Source organism: Clarias gariepinus, chromosome 24, assembly GCF_024256425.1.
Source record: "Clarias gariepinus isolate MV-2021 ecotype Netherlands chromosome 24, CGAR_prim_01v2, whole genome shotgun sequence".
NCBI lineage: Eukaryota > Metazoa > Chordata > Actinopteri > Siluriformes > Clariidae > Clarias > Clarias gariepinus.
Window position 1 is genome coordinate 19,918,387 of NC_071123.1, and position 24,204 is coordinate 19,942,590.

At 37.7% G+C, this 24,204-nt stretch overlaps 2 protein-coding genes across 2 annotated transcripts in view; one reads left to right on the forward strand and one right to left on the reverse strand.

The window, feature by feature from the left end:
* Positions 1–24,204, reverse strand: part of LOC128512617 (trichohyalin-like) — a 179,794-nt gene that overhangs the window by 94,536 nt on the left and 61,054 nt on the right. The window lies entirely within an intron of this gene.
* Positions 1,435–15,735, forward strand: LOC128512034 (uncharacterized). The gene is made up of 2 exons (XM_053485150.1): positions 1,435–2,044; positions 11,271–15,735. Exon 2 carries the CDS (start codon positions 11,762–11,764, stop codon positions 13,931–13,933), a length of 2,172 nt encoding a protein of 723 aa, XP_053341125.1. The 5' UTR covers positions 1,435–2,044; positions 11,271–11,761; the 3' UTR covers positions 13,934–15,735.

The window sequence follows — 24,204 nt, forward strand, 5'->3', positions numbered from 1 at the left end:
AAACAAGAAATTTGGAAATGCCCATTATGTAAATAAGTGATTATATAATTGTACTGTACATAATGTGGAAAAAAATTATTAAACTATAATTGAAGTTGAGTGGAAGGTACCAAATACCCAGAAGGCCTTAGTTCAAGAGGCCTTAATCCTCGCAGCCTGCACAACAAATTGAGGAAGTGAGAAAAACATGCAGGCAGAAGGCAGGAGTTAGATAATAGAGCAATAAGATAAGAAAACTAACATCAGGAAAAATAATAACCTGTAATCTTTAATAATAATACTAATAATATTTACTACGTTTACGCTTAAGATGATTAACGATGGTTGGGTAATGTAAATTAAAGAAAATGTGCAAAGTGTGACCCAAGAACAACCCGTACACACAGAGTGCAAGAAGTTGTGCAACTTTAATGGAATGGAAAATTCAGAAAGTGCAGGCAGTGATCCAAAATATAAAAATAAACTTTCAGTTCAATTGGGACAAAGTGCAAAAAAAAGAGCCAGACTTCTGCTTTGAAAAACAGATAAACAAGATCAGATTTATCAAATTGTTAAGAAAAATATAAGTAGTATATCAGGTAAATTGTTGAAGTAAATCACTGATCTTCAGCTGTATCATCATCCTTGCTCATCAGAGCTCGAATCAGACGCAAATTGTGACGATTTGGGTAAGGGAAGGTGGAGCCACCTGCTCCCAGAAGGAATCTTAGACGAGAAGATGTACGAGAAGAGCGCTGCCTGCGAACTAGAACAATAAATATTTTAGAACAATAAATAATAAAAAAATATATATATATTAAATAAATATATGAAACAAATGCAATTTGCACATATTAAAAAACAATATAACAAAACAAAGCATACTGCAACATGCACAACTAAAAAATTAATTATCTCTTTACCAACCAGTAACCAAATTAATCTAATATTGTAATATACATATATGTATACATGTAATCATGTAATCTTGATTTTAGTAGTGTAAGTTCAAAACTGGCAAATAATCATGCAATGATCAGAGTAATGTGATTGTTTAAATTAACCTTATATTCCCACATAATATGGGAATAATAAGTACGTAAACAAAAATTAAATACTAACAAACATGATCAATTGATTGAATTAATCTGATTAAAGTCATTTCAATACTTTAATCAGATTTAAGCGGATTAAATATACCTTAATGCTTATCTCAGTTAAAATATAAGGGAAAAAATCATTAAAATAATCTGTTAAATTAATTAGTTATAAGCATAATCTAAATGAATAACCAGAACATATGTTCTGTTTGTATGTTCTGTTTAAACATATGTTCTCTAAAATAGCTAAAATCTCTAAAATATATAATGGACAGTTAAAAAACAAATAAGACAAAGTATACTGTGATGAGAATAATAAAAAATTTAATATAATTATGAAAATAGAACACTTACACATCTTGATGAGGAAATTTTAGAAAAATTGATTGCGGCTTCAACAAAACCTCAAGTCACCAGCGGTGGTCAATGGTCTGGTCAAGAAAAAGGAACAAACCAAATTTTCTCCAAAAAAGGGAAAGCATAAGACTTCTTAGGCCAAGACTTAAATAAATATGAGATGAAAAAAAAGGAAAAGGGAGATTACGCAATTGGGAGGCGCTACATCAACCTAACCTAGGCAAAATTGGCTTACATCTAATAAATATTAAGTGATTTCTTGACTTAAGGAGGAGCAAACAATGATGTAAGTGTTAAATGAAGGTATATAAACCATGTAAAATTAGGGAAGTGGGAGGAGGTGAGAGATAGACAGCTTCACAGTTTGTCTGTTTGTCTTTTGTCTGGCTGGCCCAGTGCTGTCCATTTACTTTTGGCTGCAATAAACTCTTTTGCTATTTCAGTGCTTGAGTAGTTATTGATTTTGTTTTGGAAATTTGGCATAGTACACAACAAATTTGCCACGACATATTGGCGTTGTCGGCATAGGATACCCCGGCTGGTCGTTGCAGCCCCTCGGGGGTCGGCGACCCTACGCAGTCAGCGGAACTGCCGGCAATAGGAACAAGGTAAGCAGAAACCTGTTATTCAAATTCTGCTATAGTTTTTCTGCTGTCTGTGGGGGTCGGGTGATTCTTGGGGGACGGCTGGCTGGCCCCGGGAACCAAATTATGTGGAAATTGAGTAATGTAATGTAATGTGTAATAAAGTAATGTTAAATGGAATCTGAAAAATAGCAAAACAGTATGCGCTTATAAATTGATGTTAATTAATGCTTTTGTGCTTGCTGAGCTGATCTTGTTGGTTGTTATTTGTATTGTGTAATTCTGTTGTGATTGTCTTGAAGTCGTGAATTGTAACATTTTACAAGTAGGGCTGCCTTCAATTAACAAGTAGTGTTGATTGGAAGAGTGGATAGAAGAAATACTGGTAGGTAGGGTGTGTGCGTGCATGCGTTGGCATGGAACAAGTAACCGTGTACTACAATATACCTAGGTACCGTGGTAATATGTAGTATACAACTACGGTGTGAAAGGAAATCTCGTGGATACCGCTATCATCATGATACCATAGTACGTCCAGGTATGATGATTGGCATGATAGATAGGGCTGAACGGGCGAGTGGAAAAATTCCAGCAGAAAATTCCTGTATAACCGCTGCTCTAGGGACTGGAAAATTCCTTTAGCAGGGCTAAGGTGACAGGTGGAAAAGTCCTGATCAGGTGGCTGGTGGGAATGCATGATTAGAAAATTAGAATAGATAGGTTTGATTTGTGGTTGTAATTCTGTGATTTTATGATGTTGCAATTGGTATAATGTCTTGAATTGTGAAACGTGTGGCAAGTGAAGAAAGAACCGGATAAAAATAGAATTTCTGAATATGTGGTAGCAGGAGATGGTTATTGGTTAAATGGATTAAGTACACTCATATAGTGCTATAAAAATATATGTAATAAATTTAATGTCAACATATTCATACTGTACTTATTAGTTCCACACATACAAATATACATATATAGTGTATTAGCACATACATGAATAGAAATAGGAGTAATATTAGTAAAATAAGTAACATAAGTAACATAAGTAGAATAACTTTCTGTCTGTGGTGGCAAGTGCGGCTATACCACTCCTGGAACATCCCTTAAGTGGGATCTGGTAGAGTTGGATAGACGTGCTTGCGCACGAAGACAGAAGTTACATGAGCTCCGGAGAAATAATCCGGAGACATAGATAGAATAGCTTCCCGTCTGTGGTGACAAATACAGCTATACCACTCCTGGAACATCTCTTAAGTGGGATCTGGTAGAGTTGGATAGAAGTATTTGCGCACGAGGGCAGAGGCTGCATGAGCTCTGGAGAGATAATCCGGAGACATAGCAAAACACATTAGTATATTATATGAGCTCTGGAGAGATAATCCAGAGACAAGTAGAGTAATGGAGGACAATAGAGCACACAATAATCTGAGAAGGAGGAGACGAGGAACACAGTCACCAAGCGCCAACCCTGTACACACACATGCCAATTTTTTGATTCCATATTATTACCAAATGGTTCCCTCACAAGCGCCTATGTCCAACCAACACTTACTCAGAATATCACGAGGCACGGAGCGAATGATGGAAGAACAATTATTTAGGAACGCACCATTTCCAGAACGTTTAATAGCTCTTGCATTAACTGTTATGAACGTAGATTTGATATGCTTGCCAATGCAGATAGTATTTTCAATCCCACATACTCGGGGGGGACACATGTTTGTGAGGCGATATTATTTGGGTAGAGAAAGAAGGCTGCAAAAGAAAACGTATATATTAAGTGTTGGTAGATGAACTGAACTGTTTAATTAAACAACCATATAGAAATGAGAAACTGAACTGAATATGTGTATTAATTAGAATAATAATAATAATAAAATGCTCATATTATGCAATACATAACTGATATAAAAGAAAATAATCTAATTAAAGTTACAACCGTTATCCATTGCATTGTGTTTGAGTTGAAGCAGACGTGGCTGTGGGTGAATCAGGAAACGGCACACCGCAGCGCACACGACTCACATGCACCACGAACATTGAGAGAAGAAAATCTCCAGTGACAAACAAGGGGAGTAATTTGGCCGGCCAACTTGGACGCCTGGTTGCTGAGGGAGAAGACTTCACATAGTAACATAAAAATTGGTTTATATGCATATATAAATAATGTAGGACGACGACTGCTACTGATAGACTTATTACTGAAATATAAATCTGTAATTGTTCACGAATATATGTTAAAGTCAACCAGCTAAGAAAAAGCGGAACAAACCGCTCACAAGCTTCTGTGAAAATGTGTGTTAGATCTTAATTTAGAAACATCTAAGAGGCGGAGTAGAGGAAACACGTGGAGAAACTGCAATGGAGCGCCATTGATGTAGTCTTTACTGCTATGTTATAATTTTCTATGGCGCCATCTAGTGTACCATAGAAAGAATTGGAAATCATTGTTGAATTTACAAGGGGACTTGCTTGGATGGTGTGGATAACAGAGGATACTGTTACTAACAAAAGAATAAATACATTTTTTCCATTTTCTAATAAAAATTAAATAATAAATAACGATTTATATACATAATAATAAAAATAAAAAAAATTCAGTAAACTTCAGTAACAAGAGTAATAATTAAATAATAAAATCCCAGAATGGAAAAACCAGTAGAAATCATAGTTGAGCAACACCGTCTACTCGAAAAAGAGATCAGAAAATATATGAAAAAATGGCATGATAAAACAAAAGGATATTCAGACCAATGGCCTACTGATGGGTCATTTAACATAGAAACATGTACCCAATTGAGGCAAATAAGATCATAAGCTGGGGAGCGGGAAAAAAGAAAAAAGAAATGGAAGAAAAACTCAAACTTAAGTTAATGATAATAGATTATTTTAAGGAAGAAGGACAACGTAGGCAGAAAAGGCAACAAGAAAAAACTGAACAACAAATGATGAACATGATATTAAAAAGAGAAAAGGAAATCAAGGAAAATGAACAAAAGAACAGAGCCAAACAGGAAGAAACTACAGAAAGGCAAGATGGACAGGAAGAAACATTTCCGCCACCACCAGAGATGTGCATGAGGCCACCACCCTATAACACTGAACAGCCCCAGGAGAATAAAGTGTATCCTACTATCCCTATGATGGGAGTAACAACAATTGAAGATGAATGGACAAACGTAGAATTACAAGTCAATGGTACACTGAAAGGATTAGCACGGTCAAAGGAGCAGGAATAAAATCTATGGTCGGCTGGCAGAGGAGCTGGAAGAAGAGCTCAATCTTCAACCCCAGGTTCAAAAAATATTGCAGAAAAAAAGGTTACCAAGTGAAGAAATCTCAATTTTCCCTGAAGAGCAGTCATGGAAAAACATGATGAATAAAAATGCTCAGACATACTGGAATGAATACCCGAGCACTAGTTCACCACGAGGGCAAGGAACCGAAGATATCACTAAAATGAAACCTCGATGGGTCTCATGTCCTGGTGAAAGTTCATGCCTGAAAAAAGAACTACCTATTCCTCAGCAAGGTGAAGCAAGCACAAGACCAAAGAGTTTTGCCCATACTCGTTCCGAGATGGAAGAAAGAAAGAATATGAAAGAAAACAATCAGGGAAAATTAGTCAAGCTAGAAGGGGAAGTGAAGATAACTCCATTAGAAGAGGAAGATAAGTTACTTCATGGACTCTTTGAAGATCTTAATGGAAGAAACACTACCGACTTAACAAGACAAATAGGACTGATAGAGAAACAAAAAGAAACCCTTAAAGAAAGTCAAAGCCTAGTAAAAGTTTTAAATGAAATGGCAGACAGTATTAAAAATATAACTTGACTAAATGCAACACAAGAACATAGCTGGACTGCAACCAAGGAAGTATCAGAGTCTAACAACAGAGAATATGCAACTGAAGACCTACAAGGAAGAGAAAAACTTCCACATAGCTTAAAGGCACAAAATCATGACTCAAATGTAACAAGTCTCATAGAGGTAGATATGGAGGTGGAAGGGGAAAAAGCCATTCAAACTACTAGAGCACTGAGAGACAGATCCACTCTGAGACAACCGGATCGATACAGCAGCACAACACTTGCTTGCTTTCAACACGAAAGGTGCCGAAGAGAAGAGGAAAGGAAAAGACAAGTGGATGAAGATGTACCTACAGCCTCCTCATCCCAGTGTCCACTAATAGTAAAAGGAACAGCACTACACTATGTGCCATGGAGCTTTATGGATGTGACTGGACTCATAGGTAGACTTCCAGACCTATGCGAGGGAGCACAGAGATGGATTACCCAATTTGAAGAAAAAACAATGGGCCACCAACTGGCCCTTGGAGACATCAAGGCCATATTAGGTCAAACTATTGGGAAAAATAAAACCACTGAAGTTTTGCAAGAAGCTGGAATGCCACCTGAGGCCGAAGATGCTAGATATGATCATTACCCACTGGGACCCAACAGAAATGCAATCTGGGGAGCCCTAAGGAAAATGTACCCAACAAAAATGGATCCAGGACGATTAGAAACTATCAAACTGGCTGAAGAAGAAAATGTAGTTAAGTTCATACAAAATTTCCAAGATGCTTGGAGAGATGAAACTGGTGGTCATTGGGATGAAAATGATACAAGTAGAGGCCTGTTTAGAATGATGTTGAAGAAAACTTTGCCACTCTCAGTGCAGGAAAAATTGGATGGAGTGATTGGCCTCAACACCATGGCCTGGAAAACCTTCCAAGCCCACATAATTCATTTTGTCAATCAATATCGAAAGGCAAAACTTGAAGCGAAAGAAATGTCAAACAATTTGATGACACAATTGTGTAAATCGCAACTGGGAGAAATAGTTAGAAACAAACAAGAAGAAAAAGAAAAGAAGAAAGAAAAAGAAGCGGCTACCAAGCAGGCTGCACTTATGGTAAATCCCCAACCAACTTCCCCACCCGTGACTCAACCATATCAAAACAACCCCCCAATGCAAACAATGACTTCATTTACGCCAAGATATCGAATGACGAGACCACCCCAATATGGCAGAGGCAGAGGAAGAGGATGTTGGGCCTGTGGTGATTTACGCCACTTTAGAAGAGACTGTCCTCATGTTCAATTCCTATGGGGAGACAGAGTGGAAAGGGCCGAACAACAAGGTCAAACATTGGGACCCCGAGGACCCCGAGGACCACAGACAACCACCCAAATGTCCCCGCCATTGCCAGCTACACAACAATCTGGCTGGTCAGATACATGGAAGGGACAAAACCAACCAAACCAAAGACATGATCAACTACCTCCACCAATTCAAAGTGGACAATGGGAAGGCCCCTCAGAAGGCCAAAACCCCAATTATTGAAGATGCCCAGAGAAGCCTAATAAGGGGGAACTTATGCAGTTTGTCACCACTTTGTATCCGGCCCAAGAACCAACGGTGACAGTGAAAATAGGACAATATCTAGAGGCACCATTTATGATTGACACCGGAGCTACGTACTCAAGCATTGGACAAGCAGGCTCTAGACTCCCCCTGACCCGTAAAGCAATACAAACAGTGGGCTTCTCGGGAAAAACTCAGACTTTACGGTTTACTGAACCTCAAGAACTAACATTAGACGGAGTAACTATCAATGCTCCACTGCTGTATTCCCCACATGCACCTATGAATCTCTTGGGGAGAGACGCATTATGTAAATTAGGAGCAAAAATACACTGTGGACCAACAGGACTCTGGGTGACTTTTCCAGAAACCTTAGTAACACAATGCCTACTCATTCATAACCCAGATATAACACCGAAAGAAGTTAATGTGGTATACTGGCTAGAATACAACGAACCATCTGGCCTTTGGAATACTTATCAATAATGGAAACCATGGATTAAGCACTTACGTCCAGATTGTCAAGAAACAGACTTGCCCCTACATTGCACCATAAAGTATGACTCAAAACATGAGGAGGAATTTGCTACATTGTGGGAAGACTTAATAGAAGGCCGTGAAATGGACATGAAAACCATGGAGATTATAATCGGCCCACAAGGAGTGGCAGCCATTGCACTACTGCCCGAGAAAATTCAAGAATGGTACCAAGTTGAACATGCAGCGCCACATGTCTCTCTGATGATTGCGGAAAACTTTGAACAAAAAGATTTAGGTAAGATGGTAGAGGAAGCCAAACAAATAAACGATAGGGAACCAACATTAAATCCATGCATACATTTATCACCTGATAAAAAGTTCATGTATATATCACAAGAAAACATAGGCAGAGTTGTTGCCACCCATGTAGACATAGAATTGCAAGATAAAGACATAGCAATTTCACAGATGTCAGTGATTAAAGAGGAAGAAAAAGAAACAGAAGATAAAATACTTCAAGCAGTTCCAGAAATACTATGGTCAAAGCATCATACAGATGTAGGACTAGTCAAATCAGCAGGTTAAACCCAATGTCCGGCTCCCATACATAAAACAGTATCCGCTGTCGTCCAGGGCAATTGAAGGCATCAGACCCACAATTTTAGGATTAGTGGAAGCTGGAGTACTTATTCCTACTTCAAGTCCTTGCAATACCCCTATTTTTCCACTTCAAAAGGAAAATTCACAAAAGTGGAGATTAGTTCACGATCTCAGAGCTATTAACAATATAGTCATTGCAGACACTCCCGTAGTTCCTAATCCACACACAATATTGTCAAATATCCCTGAGGGAACTAAGTGGTACTCAGTTATTGATTTATGCTCTGCCTTTTTTAGCATTCCTCTACATCCTGACTCGCAGTACTTATTCGCATTCACTTACGAAGGGCAACAATATACGTACAAATCCATACCACAAGGATATGTGGAGTCTCCTTCCCTCTTTAACCAGGTGTTAGCACGCGATTTAGCGACACTCTCGATACCAAGTCGTCTGTTAATATATGTTGATGACATTTTGATTTGCAGTCCAACAAAAGAACAATGTCAAAAGGACACAATAAAAGTATTGACTATGCTGGCAGAAAATGGACATAAGGTAAGCAAAGACAAGCTACAATTCTGTAAACAAACAGTCGAATATTTAGGTCGAGTGTTAGAAGGAACGAACAAAAAAATTTCACCAACCCACATTGAAGTCATCCTAAAGGCACCTCAACCCCAAACAGTAAAACAAATGTTATCGTTTCTGGGGATGGCAGGGTTTAGCCGACCCTGGATATGCGATTTTGCATCTCAAGTACAACCATTAAGAGATCTAATTAAAGCTGCTGATCGAACTAAACCTAACTCCCTTCTTAACTGGACACCTGAAGCATTAGCTTCATTTAACTGTATCAAGACAGCATTCGCCACAGCGCCAGCTTTAGCCAGTCCTGATTATACCAAACCGTTTCAATTATACGTGTCAGAACGACAAGGATTTGCGTCTGCTGTACTAACCCAAGCTCAACACGGAATGGGCAAACAGCCCATAGCATATTATAGTGCCGCACTCGATAATATTGAAAAAGGTATGCCCCCCTGTTACCGTGGTCTTGCAGCAGCTGCATTTGCGTATGAAAAAGCATCAAGTATTACCATGGGGCATCCAACCACACTATATACTACTCATGCAATACGCGCGTTACTAACTAGTCAAATGTTTGTAATAACTAATGCTAGACGCTCAGCATATGATGTAATTTTATCCGCGTCTGAATTAACCATTGAACGATGTAAGACGGTAAATCCGGCTAGCTTAATGGTGCTGCCAATAGACGGAACCCCTCACGATTGCTCAGAAGAGTCTAATAAATTTGTTAAAGCCCGACCTGACTTAGAAAACCAACCACTAAAAGAAGCAGAGCAGGTATTCTTTGTAGACGGATCATGTTTCCGAGACCAATGTGTAAATAAAGCTGGATACGCTGTAGTGTCCCTATCTGCAGACAATAAAGCGTATCAGGTCGTTTCCTCTGCTTTCATCCCTCAGCCATGCTCTGCTCAACTAGCAGAAATTAAAGCATTAACAGCCGCTTGTAACCTCGGCGCAGGAAAAAGGTGCACCATATATACTGATTCATCATACGGATATGGGGTAATACATGTTTTCGGAACAATATGGGCGCAGAGAGGATTTTTGCGTACTGACGGGTCGCCAATTTCCCATGGACAAGCAATAGCTGACCTCTTACATGCTATGACACTCCCATCAAAATTAGCTGTTGTAAAATGCCGTGCCCACAAGTCAGACGGGTCATTTGTTTCACAAGGCAATGCTGCAGCAGATGAAGCTGCAAAGAAAGCAGCCTTAGGACCTACTTGCAGTATGGTCCCAGTAATTGCAGAAGACGTAGAACCGTGTGACACAGAATTAACTTTAAAAACCATTGCAGAAATGCAAAACTCAGCCCCTGCATATGAAAAAGCAATTTGTATAAGGCGTGGAGCAAAATTTGACCAAGATACTAATATTTGGCGTAATTGCAAAGGACTTTTTGTAGCACCTGCGTCATACCTTCCCATGTTAATAAAGTCCGCGCACGGAATTGATCACTGCGCCAGGGGGAAAATCCTGCGAACAATACGCTCAGAATGGTGGTCTCCTTATCTTGCTAGCCAGGTCGATAACTATCTATCAACATGTGAAATCTGTGGTCAATATAACATAAGAAAAGCATCAACAACACCTCTAGGACATATTCCTCAACCTATGGGCCCATTTAGACACTTAATAATGGATTTTGTAGACATGATAGAGCGCAAAAGTGGAAAAAGATACATTTTAGTAGTGGAAGACCGATTTAGTCGATGGGTAGAAGCTGCTCCAACTGCTAAAGCAGATGCAAAAACCGTAGCAAAATTTCTAGTCAGAGAAATAATCCCAAGATTTGGAATCCCAGATATATTAAGTTCGAATAATGGATCCCACTTTGTAAATGACATTATAAAACGTATCACAGAGGCTCTATGCATCACGCACAAATTACGATGCGTTTATCACCCTCAATCACAAGAAATGGTAGAACGTGCTAATGGAGTATTAAAAACCAAAATTGCCAAGATTTGTGCAAGCTCTAAATTATCTTGGATTGATGCGCTACCCCTAGCACTAATGAAGATGCGGTCTCAGACCAATCGCATGACACACTTAACTCCACATGAAATGCTTACCGGACGACCAATGTCTGTCCCCCACATTCGCACACCATATGATGGACCTGCTCTTGAACAACTTGAAAATGAAATGGAGAGTTACATCAAACACTTAACGGATATTCATAAAGTTCTATTTTCACAGACTAACGCAGCAACTCACGAAGGAACAATTAACAAGAAAGAACTTCAATCAGCAGAAATAGGAGACTGGGTATATATCAAAGTATTTAAAAGAAAACACTGGGCACAAGGTCGCAGAGAAGGACCATACAAGGTGGTACTTGCTACTCCAACAGCCATCAAAGTAGAAGGTAAAGAGCACTGGTATCACTTAAATTACTGTTGCAAGGCAAAAGGTCCTAGAGACCTCCAAGCTCCACCAAAGGACATAGAAATCCCGTCGAGAGAAAACAATTATTTCAACGACGATGACAGTGAAAATGAAGAACATGGTCCAGCACACCGTACCCGAGCACGAGTAAAAGCCACACAACCAACAGCTTTATAAAGAAAGTGGAAAAATTCCACAACTCTGTCAAATTAGGATCTAAACAGCTACTAGAAATTATTTGGACATTTGTAACCATACACAACATACACAACCACACAGTAAAACACAGTAAATCCACCACAATGCGACAGCAAAGCAGACTAAATCATGCTAACATACATGCATTAACATTAGCAATGGGTTTTATGTTTGGAACTGTCATCATGATAAGAATATTGTATATAGTACTAACAAACCCAGAACCCTTAAACCCGACCCGCAATGACTATCTACCAAACATGAGTTATCGATATAAGCGTGCCGCTAATATGACTCGCAACCGCATTACCATTCCATACACCATCAAAAAGAGCATAAACACCCGCAACAACATAGTTATTAATTTGGATTCTAGAAAATTGATCCACCTAAAGGAAACACTCCATCAACATGTAGAATGTGGAATGGCTATGCTAGTCCTAGGAAATGGAAAAACCATGGTGTCACCTTACAAAACACTAGTTGCTACATACCAAGCCCAAAGGTACAATCACTATATATCATTGTCATTAGAAACTAATTTCTTTATTATGACTGGTAAACCTAAAGACAAACGATGTCTAGGTTGGAAAAATGATATAGACGGCCAGATTTACACCTTAATAAATTCCAATACCTTAACTGCAGAAAAAGGAATTAAAGACTCAATAACCATTCAATTCAATTTTCAATGCATCAAAGTCGGATGTTGGCCTTTCGCTGAAACCAGCAACAACAACTCTAAGAATATACCACCCGCACACTATGCCTTTACTGTATTCAGGCTAACAGCATATCAACTGGTAACCGATGTCATCACATCTCCAAAAGCGCATAATGCACACACTTACCAACAGGAGAGTCTATATAAACAATGGCTAACATACAGTGCCCTTAGTGTAACTAATGAAACATGCATTGTATGTCACGAAAGAAACAATCGTCCTTTACTAGTTAAACCCACTAGAGGGCTAGATGAATGCTCTCAACCTCCCTACAACACAAAATTTCTATGCCCAATCGCTTGTCTGCTCGGAGCAGCGGCCAAACCAGCTGGTGCTGAATGGATGCGAAATTTAAGTACTAGCTGCACTTACTCACCATTGGACACTTTAGAAGAAGCACATCCTACTGTATACATAAAAGGCACAACGTCTTTACCATTGTGCCTATGTTCCAATGGGCTAATTCCAGTGGGAAATGCGTCTAAGCAGTGTGAATCTGTAATGGACACCCGTAACACCCTAATTGCGACTAGCACTATATGTAATAGGAAATTAGACTACTCATGCACGGAATCAAGTAAAGCCTTTTTAATAATACCAAGCTTACACAGGGGTACCCGACCGCTAGCTGATATCTTTTGGTATTGTGGAGAAAACCAGATGCATCAAACATTACCAGATGGATGGTATGGTTGTTGTGCACCTGTTTTGTTAGAAGGTAAAGTGCAAATAATACAGTTTGACTGGTCCAGACTACGACACAAACGCGACACTGATGATTGGACGCAATACTTACTTACAGACAATACTAGCGTCTTACAAATTCAAAAATGGGCACCTGATCCAAATGTTAAAATCGATTGGTCTGGAACTCCAGTAGGGATTCCAGAGGAACACATCATAATGGATATGACAGGAACAGGACTCACAACTGGCATATTTCCCTGGTTTCAAATTGTACGTAATACTAAATGGATTAATTATGTATGGTACAATCAACAACGATTTATCAATTATACTATCTCTGCTTTAGACTTGGTTAAAGGACAATTGCATGCTACCACACTCATGGCAGTACAAAATCGATTTGCCATAGACATGATGAGAGCCCCAAATGAAGGAGTATGCGAGTTAATAGGAACCTCATGCTGTACACAAATCCCCCTACACACTGGCCCACATGGAGCTCTAACGTTAGTTATCGAAAGAATGAAAGCCCTACGAGATGAACATGTAAAAAATACTATTGAAACACATACAACATGGACACCATGGTTCTTCTCAACTGACTGGAAAGCATACTTAATCAGAATAGGTACCATGATAGGAATAATCCTATTAGCCACATTACTAATAATCTGTTGTGTTATACCCTTAATAAGGAGGTTAATTAGTAAACTCGGAAGTACTTTACTAGGACAATACGTAATGTCAATACATGAAACGGAAACGCATGAATTACATGAATCACCTATTGAACATAGCTATGAAACCATACCTAGTGGGAGGACTAGCATGGTCATGGAAAGAGTAGAGGAGAGCACACTGTAAACAAATAACCATGTAAATATACATATAAAAGAATTTTCACACATATAGACAAAATATTGATGGAACTATAAACCTGATGAAATGTAAACTCTTGATTGAACTTGTGAACTTTTATTATGAAATTGTTTAGTATTTATGTAGTTTAGTGTGTGCAGGACCAGAACTTTATCATGGCGACAGGAGGCAGAGACTGCCATCTCACTGTTGACATGTTCATACATGAGTTGATCCACAAAGAATGCCAAAATGTGGGAGGAGATGCCATATGCTACGTCTGCCAACAAGCAAGACTACATCGCTCTGACACAAGTTTTGCACCTTGGAGAGGACAATACACACCGGATCGTAGCCTTACAGAGTTGAAACAATGGACTACGGTGCATGAGCTCCTTCGGCCTACTGAACTCCTACTTGACTTTGTAAATCTAATATTGAATCGAGACACGTGGGTAAACCGTAAGACTGTAACAAGATACTTCATAAAGACCACTCCTGAACTATGCCTTACCACAACTCAATGGTACTGCGTACGAACAGTATCTGTCTCTAAATATAATGAGACAGAAAATTATCAAGTATACTTAATCTCGGAAGACATTCGTCAATACTGGACATTTAACGTTGTCTCTTTCTCAATCAACGATTTTGAGCTATGGAACTCTAACCCAAAGCAACAAGCCTGGTTGGCAAACCTGCCAACAACCTCCCCAAATAGAACATTCACACGGGATAACTCTGATCTGTACTATACCAATAAAAACAAAGCGGACTATGGATGCATAAAAAACATTTGGTCAACGCACGTAAGCAACTTGCCAACCTGGATGCATAAACGCTATCGTCGCTACCAACAATATCGTACTCGGCAGGAACCATGCCGACTTTAGAAACCATAAACTCCTGGTCCATAAAAAAATTTCATATAAATGTAAATTCACTGTAATCAAGTCAGGTATTAATGATTTTACTTTATAATCATTTTTTGATTTTTGTCTTAATGTTTTATTTTGAATATTTGATATCTGATATTTCGGTGGTTTACAACTGGTTATGTGCTATAATGATCTGTGTTCATTACTATTGAGTCCTCTGACCAGATGCCAATGCATTGTCGAGTGCTAAGCCACTGGCAGGGTAGGAATTTTTCCTCAAATTTAGTCCATGAGGTTTTTTCGCCTACCCCTGAGCAGAGAACCTAAAATTAGCTATAATTTCTCCTGATTACAAGGTAGAGACCACAAGGTCTATCCGAGAAAGGCAAGAAAAAGTAGCAATTGTTAAAAGTATCAATGCTATCATAAATGTGTTAATAATCTAGAACTTGTTACTAGAGCTCCTCCTTAATCATGGAATAGGCGGGAATAGGCGGGAATGTGAAAAAAATTGAGTAAAGCCATATTCATGGCTTTCAGGGGGGAATGTGGAAAAAAATTATTAAACTATAATTGAAGTTGAGTGGAAGGTACCAAATACCCAGAAGGCCTTAGTTCAAGAGGCCTTAATCCTCGCAGCCTGCACAACAAATTGAGGAAGTGAGAAAAACATGCAGGCAGAAGGCAGGAGTTAGATAATAGAGCAATAAGATAAGAAAACTAACATCAGGAAAAATAATAACCTGTAATCTTTAATAATAATACTAATAATATTTACTACGTTTACGCTTAAGATGATTAACGATGGTTGGGTAATGTAAATTAAAGAAAATGTGCAAAGTGTGACCCAAGAACAACCCGTACACACAGAGTGCAAGAAGTTGTGCAACTTTAATGGAATGGAAAATTCAGAAAGTGCAGGCAGTGATCCAAAATATAAAAATAAACTTTCAGTTCAATTGGGACAAAGTGCAAAAAAAAGAGCCAGACTTCTGCTTTGAAAAACAGATAAACAAGATCAGATTTATCAAATTGTTAAGAAAAATATAAGTAGTATATCAGGTAAATTGTTGAAGTAAATCACTGATCTTCAGCTGTATCATCATCCTCGCTCATCAGAGCTCGAATCAGACGCAAATTGTGACGATTTGGGTAAGGGAAGGTGGAGCCACCTGCTCCCAGAAGGAATCTTAGACGAGAAGATGTACGAGAAGAGCGCTGCCTGCGAACTAGAACAATAAATATTTTAGAACAATAAATAATAAAAAAATATATATATATTAAATAAATATATGAAACAAATGCAATTTGCACATATTAAAAAACAATATAACAAAACAAAGCATACTGCAACATGCACAACTAAAAAATTAATTATCTCTTTACCAACCAGTAACCAAATTAATCTAATATTGTAATATACATATATGTATACATGTAATCATGTAATCTTGATTTTAGTAGTGTAAGTTCAAAACTGGCAAATAATCATGCAATGATCAGAGTAATGTGATTGTTTAAATTAACCTTATATTCCCACATAATATGGGAATAATAAGTACGTAAACAAAAATTAAATACTAACAAACATGATCAATTGATTGAATTAATCTGATTAAAGTCATTTCAATACTTTAATCAGATTTAAGCGGATTAAATATACCTTAATGCTTATCTCAGTTAAAATATAAGGGAAAAAATCATTAAAATAATCTGTTAAATTAATTAGTTATAAGCATAATCTAAATGAATAACCAGAACATATGTTCTGTTTGTATGTTCTGTTTAAACATATGTTCTCTAAAATAGCTAAAATCTCTAAAATATATAATGGACAGTTAAAAAACAAATAAGACAAAGTATACTGTGATGAGAATAATAAAAAATTTAATATAATTATGAAAATAGAACACTTACACATCTTGATGAGGAAATTTTAGAAAAATTGATTGCGGCTTCAACAAAACCTCAAGTCACCAGCGGTGGTCAATGGTCTGGTCAAGAAAAAGGAACAAACCAAATTTTCTCCAAAAAAGGGAAAGCATAAGACTTCTTAGGCCAAGACTTAAATAAATATGAGATGAAAAAAAAGGAAAAGGGAGATTACGCAATTGGGAGGCGCTACATCAACCTAACCTAGGCAAAATTGGCTTACATCTAATAAATATTAAGTGATTTCTTGACTTAAGGAGGAGCAAACAATGATGTAAGTGTTAAATGAAGGTATATAAACCATGTAAAATTAGGGAAGTGGGAGGAGGTGAGAGATAGACAGCTTCACAGTTTGTCTGTTTGTCTTTTGTCTGGCTGGCCCAGTGCTGTCCATTTACTTTTGGCTGCAATAAACTCTTTTGCTATTTCAGTGCTTGAGTAGTTATTGATTTTGTTTTGGAAATTTGGCATAGTACACAACAAATTTGCCACGACAATAATGACGTGAAGTAGGGGAGGTAGTTGAGTTTTTTTTGTAGAATATATGTATATTCAAATGTGTGTAAAAAGTAAAATAATGCAAATGTTTATTCAGTTGTATAGTGCTACAATTTTATGCTACTGTTATGTAAATTATTTTCTGATATTAAATAAGTTTCAAATTTCAAGTTTATTACCATACGAACATAGTCAAGAAACACATTTTCCCTGTACAGTGACATTCTTTGCTGTTCACAATGGATGCCACAAAAAAAAAAAAAAAATCATATAGGTAAAGACCAGGATGGGTGAAGCTGGATTAAGGGGAGAAGAGAAAAAAGTATATATGTAATATAACAACAGAATAAAAATATAAAAAAAAACAGTTTGAAAAACAGCATATGAAAATATTTATTTAAAACAGTCTACGATGAGTGTGCAAACAATCCACAAATGAAGAACATATACTATAAACAGTTTACAAAACTGATATTGTGCCTATATAGTATTGTGTATTTAATTGTTCAATTACTGCATATATTTCAATTACTGAATATTTTTCCAAAGAAAATGTGTGTTGCAGGAATTCATTCAAAGTAAAACGATGGAAAGAAGTAAAATCAACAACAACAAATATTGCTTATAATCACTGACACATAAAAATATGACACATAAATATGCAAAGTGATTTTTTAATTAACAAAAAGTTGTGCCCTCTGCTGGACATGTGGACACACATTTTAGAATGGGTTTTGAGGCAATAGGTCACATGACCTGGAAGGTATTGAAGTAAAATCAATAAAAATTCTATAAAAAATGATTAATAAATAATGAAAGTTATAATATTGAATAAAAAAGTTTGTGCCCTCTGCAGGCAGGTGGACACACATTTGAGAATAGATTTTGAGTCAATAGGTCACCTGACCTGAAAGCTATTGAAGTAAAATGCAGAATGATTGAATATTAATTGCTAATAAATATGGAAAGTGATAATATTGACAAAAAAAGTTTGTGCCCTCTGCAGGACAAGTAGACACACATTTTAAAATAGATTTTGAGGCAATAGGTCACATGACCTAAAAGGGTATTGAAGTAAAATGCAGAATTATTGAATATTAATTATTAATAAAAATTTAAAGTGATAATATTAAATAAAAAAGTTTGTATCCTCTGCAGGACAGGTGGACACACCTTTTAGAATCGATTTTGAGGCAATAGGTCACATGAACTGGATGGTATTGAAATAAAATGCAGAATTATTACATATTAATTATTAATCAAAATGAAAAGTGATAATATTGACAAAAAAAGTTTGTGCCCTCTGCAGGACAAGTGGACACACATTTTAGAATAGATTTTGAAGCAATAATTCGTTTATTTATTTTAAATATCAGTGTTTATAATATTAATTTTATCCGTATTTCAGTCGGACAGTAATTTGCAGACGGTCCCTAACGCGCGCAGTAGACGACGTGCTTTCTCCAGACTCTGTTAGCGAATCTCCACTACAAATCTGGTCGCCGGAGCTCAAATATCCAACGTCCAACCTCAAACCAACTTTACCGCGGTACCTCACGTTGATTGCAGGGATATCAAATGCACATTTGAACTTTATACAGCACCTCAATTAGTAAAATCACTCACACTACGAAATGCCACTGAATAAACCACAGATCATTTTTAACACTGTGAATATTTACTGTACTGTACAATTTTACATGCATAATTAATTCTTCTGTCCTGTGTGAAATCAATAAGAATAATATATTACCAGTCTACACACACCAGTAAATGGAAAATGGTTTAGTCTTGACCCTTACTTGGGAGTGTGAAATGTCCAGATGCTTAATGAATTAAAATAAATATATAAATAAAAAGGTCAAAGTGATTAGGTACCAAGTGTACAAAAAGGAAAGTAAGAAATAGAGAAAGGATAAAGGTACGCAGCTGTTATCTCTGTAAGAGTTTAATATTAAGGGGAGTTTGGAGTCAGGGTGCCGTACACACTACAGACACTGTTAGAACATTCAGAGCAAAAATTACAGCAAAAGTCAAATCCTGTAAATGTCTGTAATCAGACAAATCAATCTGTAATTATTGATAGATACACTGTGATTAGTGATTATATTTACTGCAGAATGTTAGGGAATCCAAATAAATATCAATTGATATTTACTATTTTATTCATATGAACACATGCAAACAGCTCATGTACTGTACATATACTGTAATATAGAATGACAATATAAAACACGAGGGACGTTCAAGTCAATATGGGTTAAAAACTTCTCATGAAATTTCAAATAAAGGTGTAAAATTAAGTTACAACAAAATAAAAAACAACCTCCTTCCGTCCTTTGTCCTGTATTTCAGTTATTTGGCAACCCTGTGTGACAATCAGCTCTCCTAGAACCCTGCCTAAGCAATCAGATTAGCGGAAAGTAAAAAAAAAACTGTGTTAAGGAAACTGGTATTGTATAACCACATGAATGTCATACACAAAAATCTGCATGCTAAATAAATGTTTATATATATACTTATGCATAAGACTGTAGATAAGATAACTTAAAATTTTAAAACTTTAAAGTCATAAAAATTGCAGTAAAAATGTTTGGTCTTTAGTACAGATTGTTTTCTCAGATATTTATTAAACTGCATTATTTTTTATAATAGACTGAGGGAGAGTGAGAGAGGGAGAGAGAGAGAGAGAGAGAGAAAGAGAGAGAGAGAGAGAGATTGGTGAAGGAACCCTCTGGAAAGCTCTTGAAACCTAAATACTGTAGATATCAATATATGCTCAAGTACATTATTTAATGAATAAATACCTCAAATCATTATGAAATCGCATAAAGACTGCACGGTGGTGTAGTGGTTAGCACTGTCTCCTTGCACCTCCAGGGTCCGTGTTCGATTCCCGTCTCTGTGTGGACGGAGTTTGCATGTTCTCCCCGTGCTTGGTGGGTTCTCTCTGGGTATTCCGGTTTCTTCCTGCAATCCAAAGACATGCAGATTAGGCTAATTGGTGTTCCCAAATTGCCCATAGTGTGTGAAAGAGTGTATGGCTGAGTGTATCTGTGCCCTGCGAGGGATTAGCACCCTGTACAGGGTGTACCCCATCTCATGCCCTAAATCTCCTGGGATAGGCTCCAGACCCCCGCGACCATGAATACAGGAAAAAGCGGTATCGATGATGAGTGAGTGAGTGAGTGGAAATGTGAAAATGTTCAATAATCAGATTTATGCAGTAGGCGTGGTCACTGAAACACTCTTATCCTGTACAGCTCATCCTCTCTCTGTTCTTGCTGCTCCACACTGCAGTGGAGCAACACTGCACTGTCATTTTATAGAAATATGTAACTGGAATGAGAAATCACCCAAACGCTGCAATGCATCAGGACCAGCTATAGTGGCTTAGTGGTTAGAACGGTCACCTTGCACCTCCATTGTCCGAGTTTGATTCCCGCCACGGGGTTTATGTGCATGAAGTTAACATGTTCCTCCCGTGCTTGGTGGGTTTCCTCTGGGTGCTCCAGTTTCCCACAGTATAAAGACATTTAGATTAGGTTAAATGTAATTCCCAAATTCCCTGTAATGTTTAAATGTGAGTGTGTACATGTACAGTAAGTGTACACTCCATGCCCTGTGATGGATTAACACCGCGTGCAGGGTGTACCCTGCCCTATGGCCTAACCCTAAGTCTTCAAGGATAGGCTCCAGGCCACCCACAACCCTGTACACAGTATAAAGCGGTATACAGTAGATGATTGAGTGAGTGAGTTTATTTCTCCCCACTGTAGACAGATTTGAGGTTAAACTAACAACAGCAATATACTGTATATTAGGTTTAAGATAAACATTAATGATACACAGTTCATGTTTGGTACAGAGTTACAGTCTCAACTTTGAGCTTTAATCTGATAGTAATAGTGACAAAAGGACATAGTGTTAGCTAATTATTAAATATTTAAGTGAACTATGAACGAGGGCAGGGCTCTCAGATTGTAAGGGAAGGAAGGATCTCTCAGTGATTGTAATGATAGTGAAAGTTCTTGACTCTGACCAACAGGCATTAATGAACCATCAGACTGGATACAGACGGTTTAGTTTGTTTGTGAGCCGCTGTGAAATGTGGTCACACTTTAGCTAAAGCAGCAGATATGTTTATATGAGGAACAGAAAAGGTAAGAGGAGTTAGCATCATGCTAAAGTACATGTTAGTCACCAACGACTCAATAACCTGTTAAACTAATCCTCCAAATACACCGTGGAATTGTGCTTTCTAACAGTGTGTTTGTGTGAGTTAAGTTGTTTAAAAGGATGACTCTCTCTTTCTGTGTGTGTTTAGGATTTTATTAGTTTGAACCTACAGAAAGAGATAAAGATGGCGACTGCGAGCAGTAAGTTACGTTTACAGAGATATACAGTATGTATCAATATTATTTATTGCACATTGAACCAACAATGTGTGTGTGTGTGTTTCCTACACAGATGAGTTTAAACTCGTTGATCCTAGTGGTACAGAGGAGTATAATCACTCTGCTGTGACTCTCTCGTGTCGTCTGTCTCCTGAAATCAGTGCTGTTAACATGGAGATCCGGTGGTTTAAGGAGACAGACTGTGTTTGTGTCTATAAGAACAATCAGGTGACAGAGGGGAGACGTTACGAGGGCAGAGTGAGTCTGTTCACTCAGGAGCTGGAGAGAGGAAACGTCTCCTTACAGTTGAGAGACTGTACAGAGTCAGATGAAGGACATTACCTGTGTCAGGTCACTGATGGAGACAGAACAGAGGAGATTACAGTGGAGATGATAAGTGGTAAGTGTTCCTGAACTTCACACTGTATAAACTCAACATCATCATCTGTGTTTCTCATCTCAGTACATGAAACACACACTCAGTATTCAGTATGAGGTTCAGTATACAGGGTGCTAATGTAGAGTGGAGTTTATTTTAGTCCAATAAGAATTGGTTCAATCCACCATTTAAAAAAATTATATGATATACCTCAGTGCTTTTGCACTTACCCAGCTGTTGCAGACGATAGTTCACTGGCCTGACTCGTTCCAGTTGAGGGTTAAGGGTCCTTGACAACGGGCCAGGGAGGTGAATGTAGCACTGGGGAGAAGCAGTAGTACGCGATTGCCGACCTTAAATACGGTGACACAGGTAAATCTACTTTATTGACATCAGTGAGACACATACGTACGCAGACACACTAGGGGGAGACAAAGTGGCGGCTCAGTAGTCCAGAGAGCCAGATCTTTTTCCCTGAAGCCGAGGTAGCACAGGAACCTTGGATTACGAACATAATTAATTCCAGAAGCACATTAGTATTTCAAAACACTTATAAATCAAAGTGAATTTCCCTATAAGAAATAATGGAAACTTAAATTATTCGGTCCACAACCCAAAAAAATAAATAGGCTACATAAAAATAATTAATACAAAATATAAAGTAAAAATGAAACAAATTTACCTGCACTTTACCTTTAAAAAGAATAATGAGAAAGCAGTACGTGTGTTTGTGTAGTTCTATGTATACCTGTATAGTGGAAAATTCTTGACTTAGGAAAAACTTGGAAAAATAAAGATGTAAAATTGCGTCAGAGACAGAAGCGTTGTTACATGAAATTGTCAGAGTGGAAGTTCTTTAGTCTTTTAAGGGGTCATATTATGCCATTTTAAAGGTTGCTAATATTGCTTATTGAGTCTCTAAAAACAGATTTACATGTATGCAAGGTCAGAAAACACTTTAGTTTTCTCCAAAAATAGATTTAATTTTACCCCATTTCTAAATGATAGTCATTTCGAAGTCATCAAATGATTTGGCAGTTCAAATATTCAGTCTGTCTAAACCCCTCCTTTCCGTAAAAACGAAACGGCCATTACCATAACTGAAAAACGGCTCTTGAGACCCGTCAATACATAGAAAAGATGGCGCGGTTTTACTGTGTAACAACCAGCTATTTTAATATTAAGTGTGGCTACAAAAATCGAGAGGTCTTTTATTTTTTATGTCGGTGTTGCGTTAAAAGGCCGGTGAGCAAAAAGGACAAACACAAACGAGTAGATAAAGCAAACTTGTATTATACAAAACTAAATAAAGTAACCAAAAAGGTGCACAACAACCAAACAAAAACATAAACACTATTTACAAACTATATATATTACAAACGGTACGTGAATGTGTGCGAGTGAGTGGAAAATGTTTAAAGTCCGTGTTTATTGAATGTGTGTTATCCAAATATGGTTCGGTCTCACCGGGGTTAATGAAGTCCGAGAGGCCAATGGCGGAGGGTGAGAAGCCCGGGGAATATGTCCAGTCAAAGATAATCAGGTTAAAAAATCTTCGAAAGAAAATGATCCACAGCAATCTCTCCTTCTCTCGTCCAAACAAATAACGCCAACGCTGGTCAGCCATTACTACTCCTCACCGCCCCGCTCTTTTCCGGCTGTTCCTTTGAAGGCAGATCTATGTCCCGAACAACTTGCCTGCCATCTTACAATTGATGTTACCACACTTTTGTTTATGTGACCAAGCATTCATGCCGGGATTGCTTAAACACTTTGTAATATAAAAACAAAAAAACAATTAAAAACAAGAGCACACGAAACCCCTTCGCATGCGCACTTCGCGTATGTGGATGAATTTTTTTCCCTTGGGGCTTGCCGTAGGATGCTATGGCAAGCCCAGAGGGAAAAATGCATCCAGACACATGAACTGCGCATGCGCCTTGCCACTTTGCAAGTGTTAAGTTCAGTTTTGGTGAATAGTGGAGAGTAAACAGTTAAAAAGGATTTTGTGTGCTCTCGTTTTTTATTGTTTTTTTTATATTACAAAGTGTTTAGGCGAACCCAGCATGAATGCTCGATCACATTAACAAGAGTGCGGTAACATTAATTGTAAGATGGCAGGCAAGTTGTTCGTGACGTAGAATGTGGGTGGACATTATGCAAATATGTTACGGAGTGACGTGGATCCGTAAC

What these genes read in the sequence shown, in the direction of transcription:
- LOC128512034 (XM_053485150.1), top strand. Translation starts at nt 11,762, where the DNA reads ATGCGACAGCAAAGCAGACTAAATCATGCTAACATACATGCATTAACA.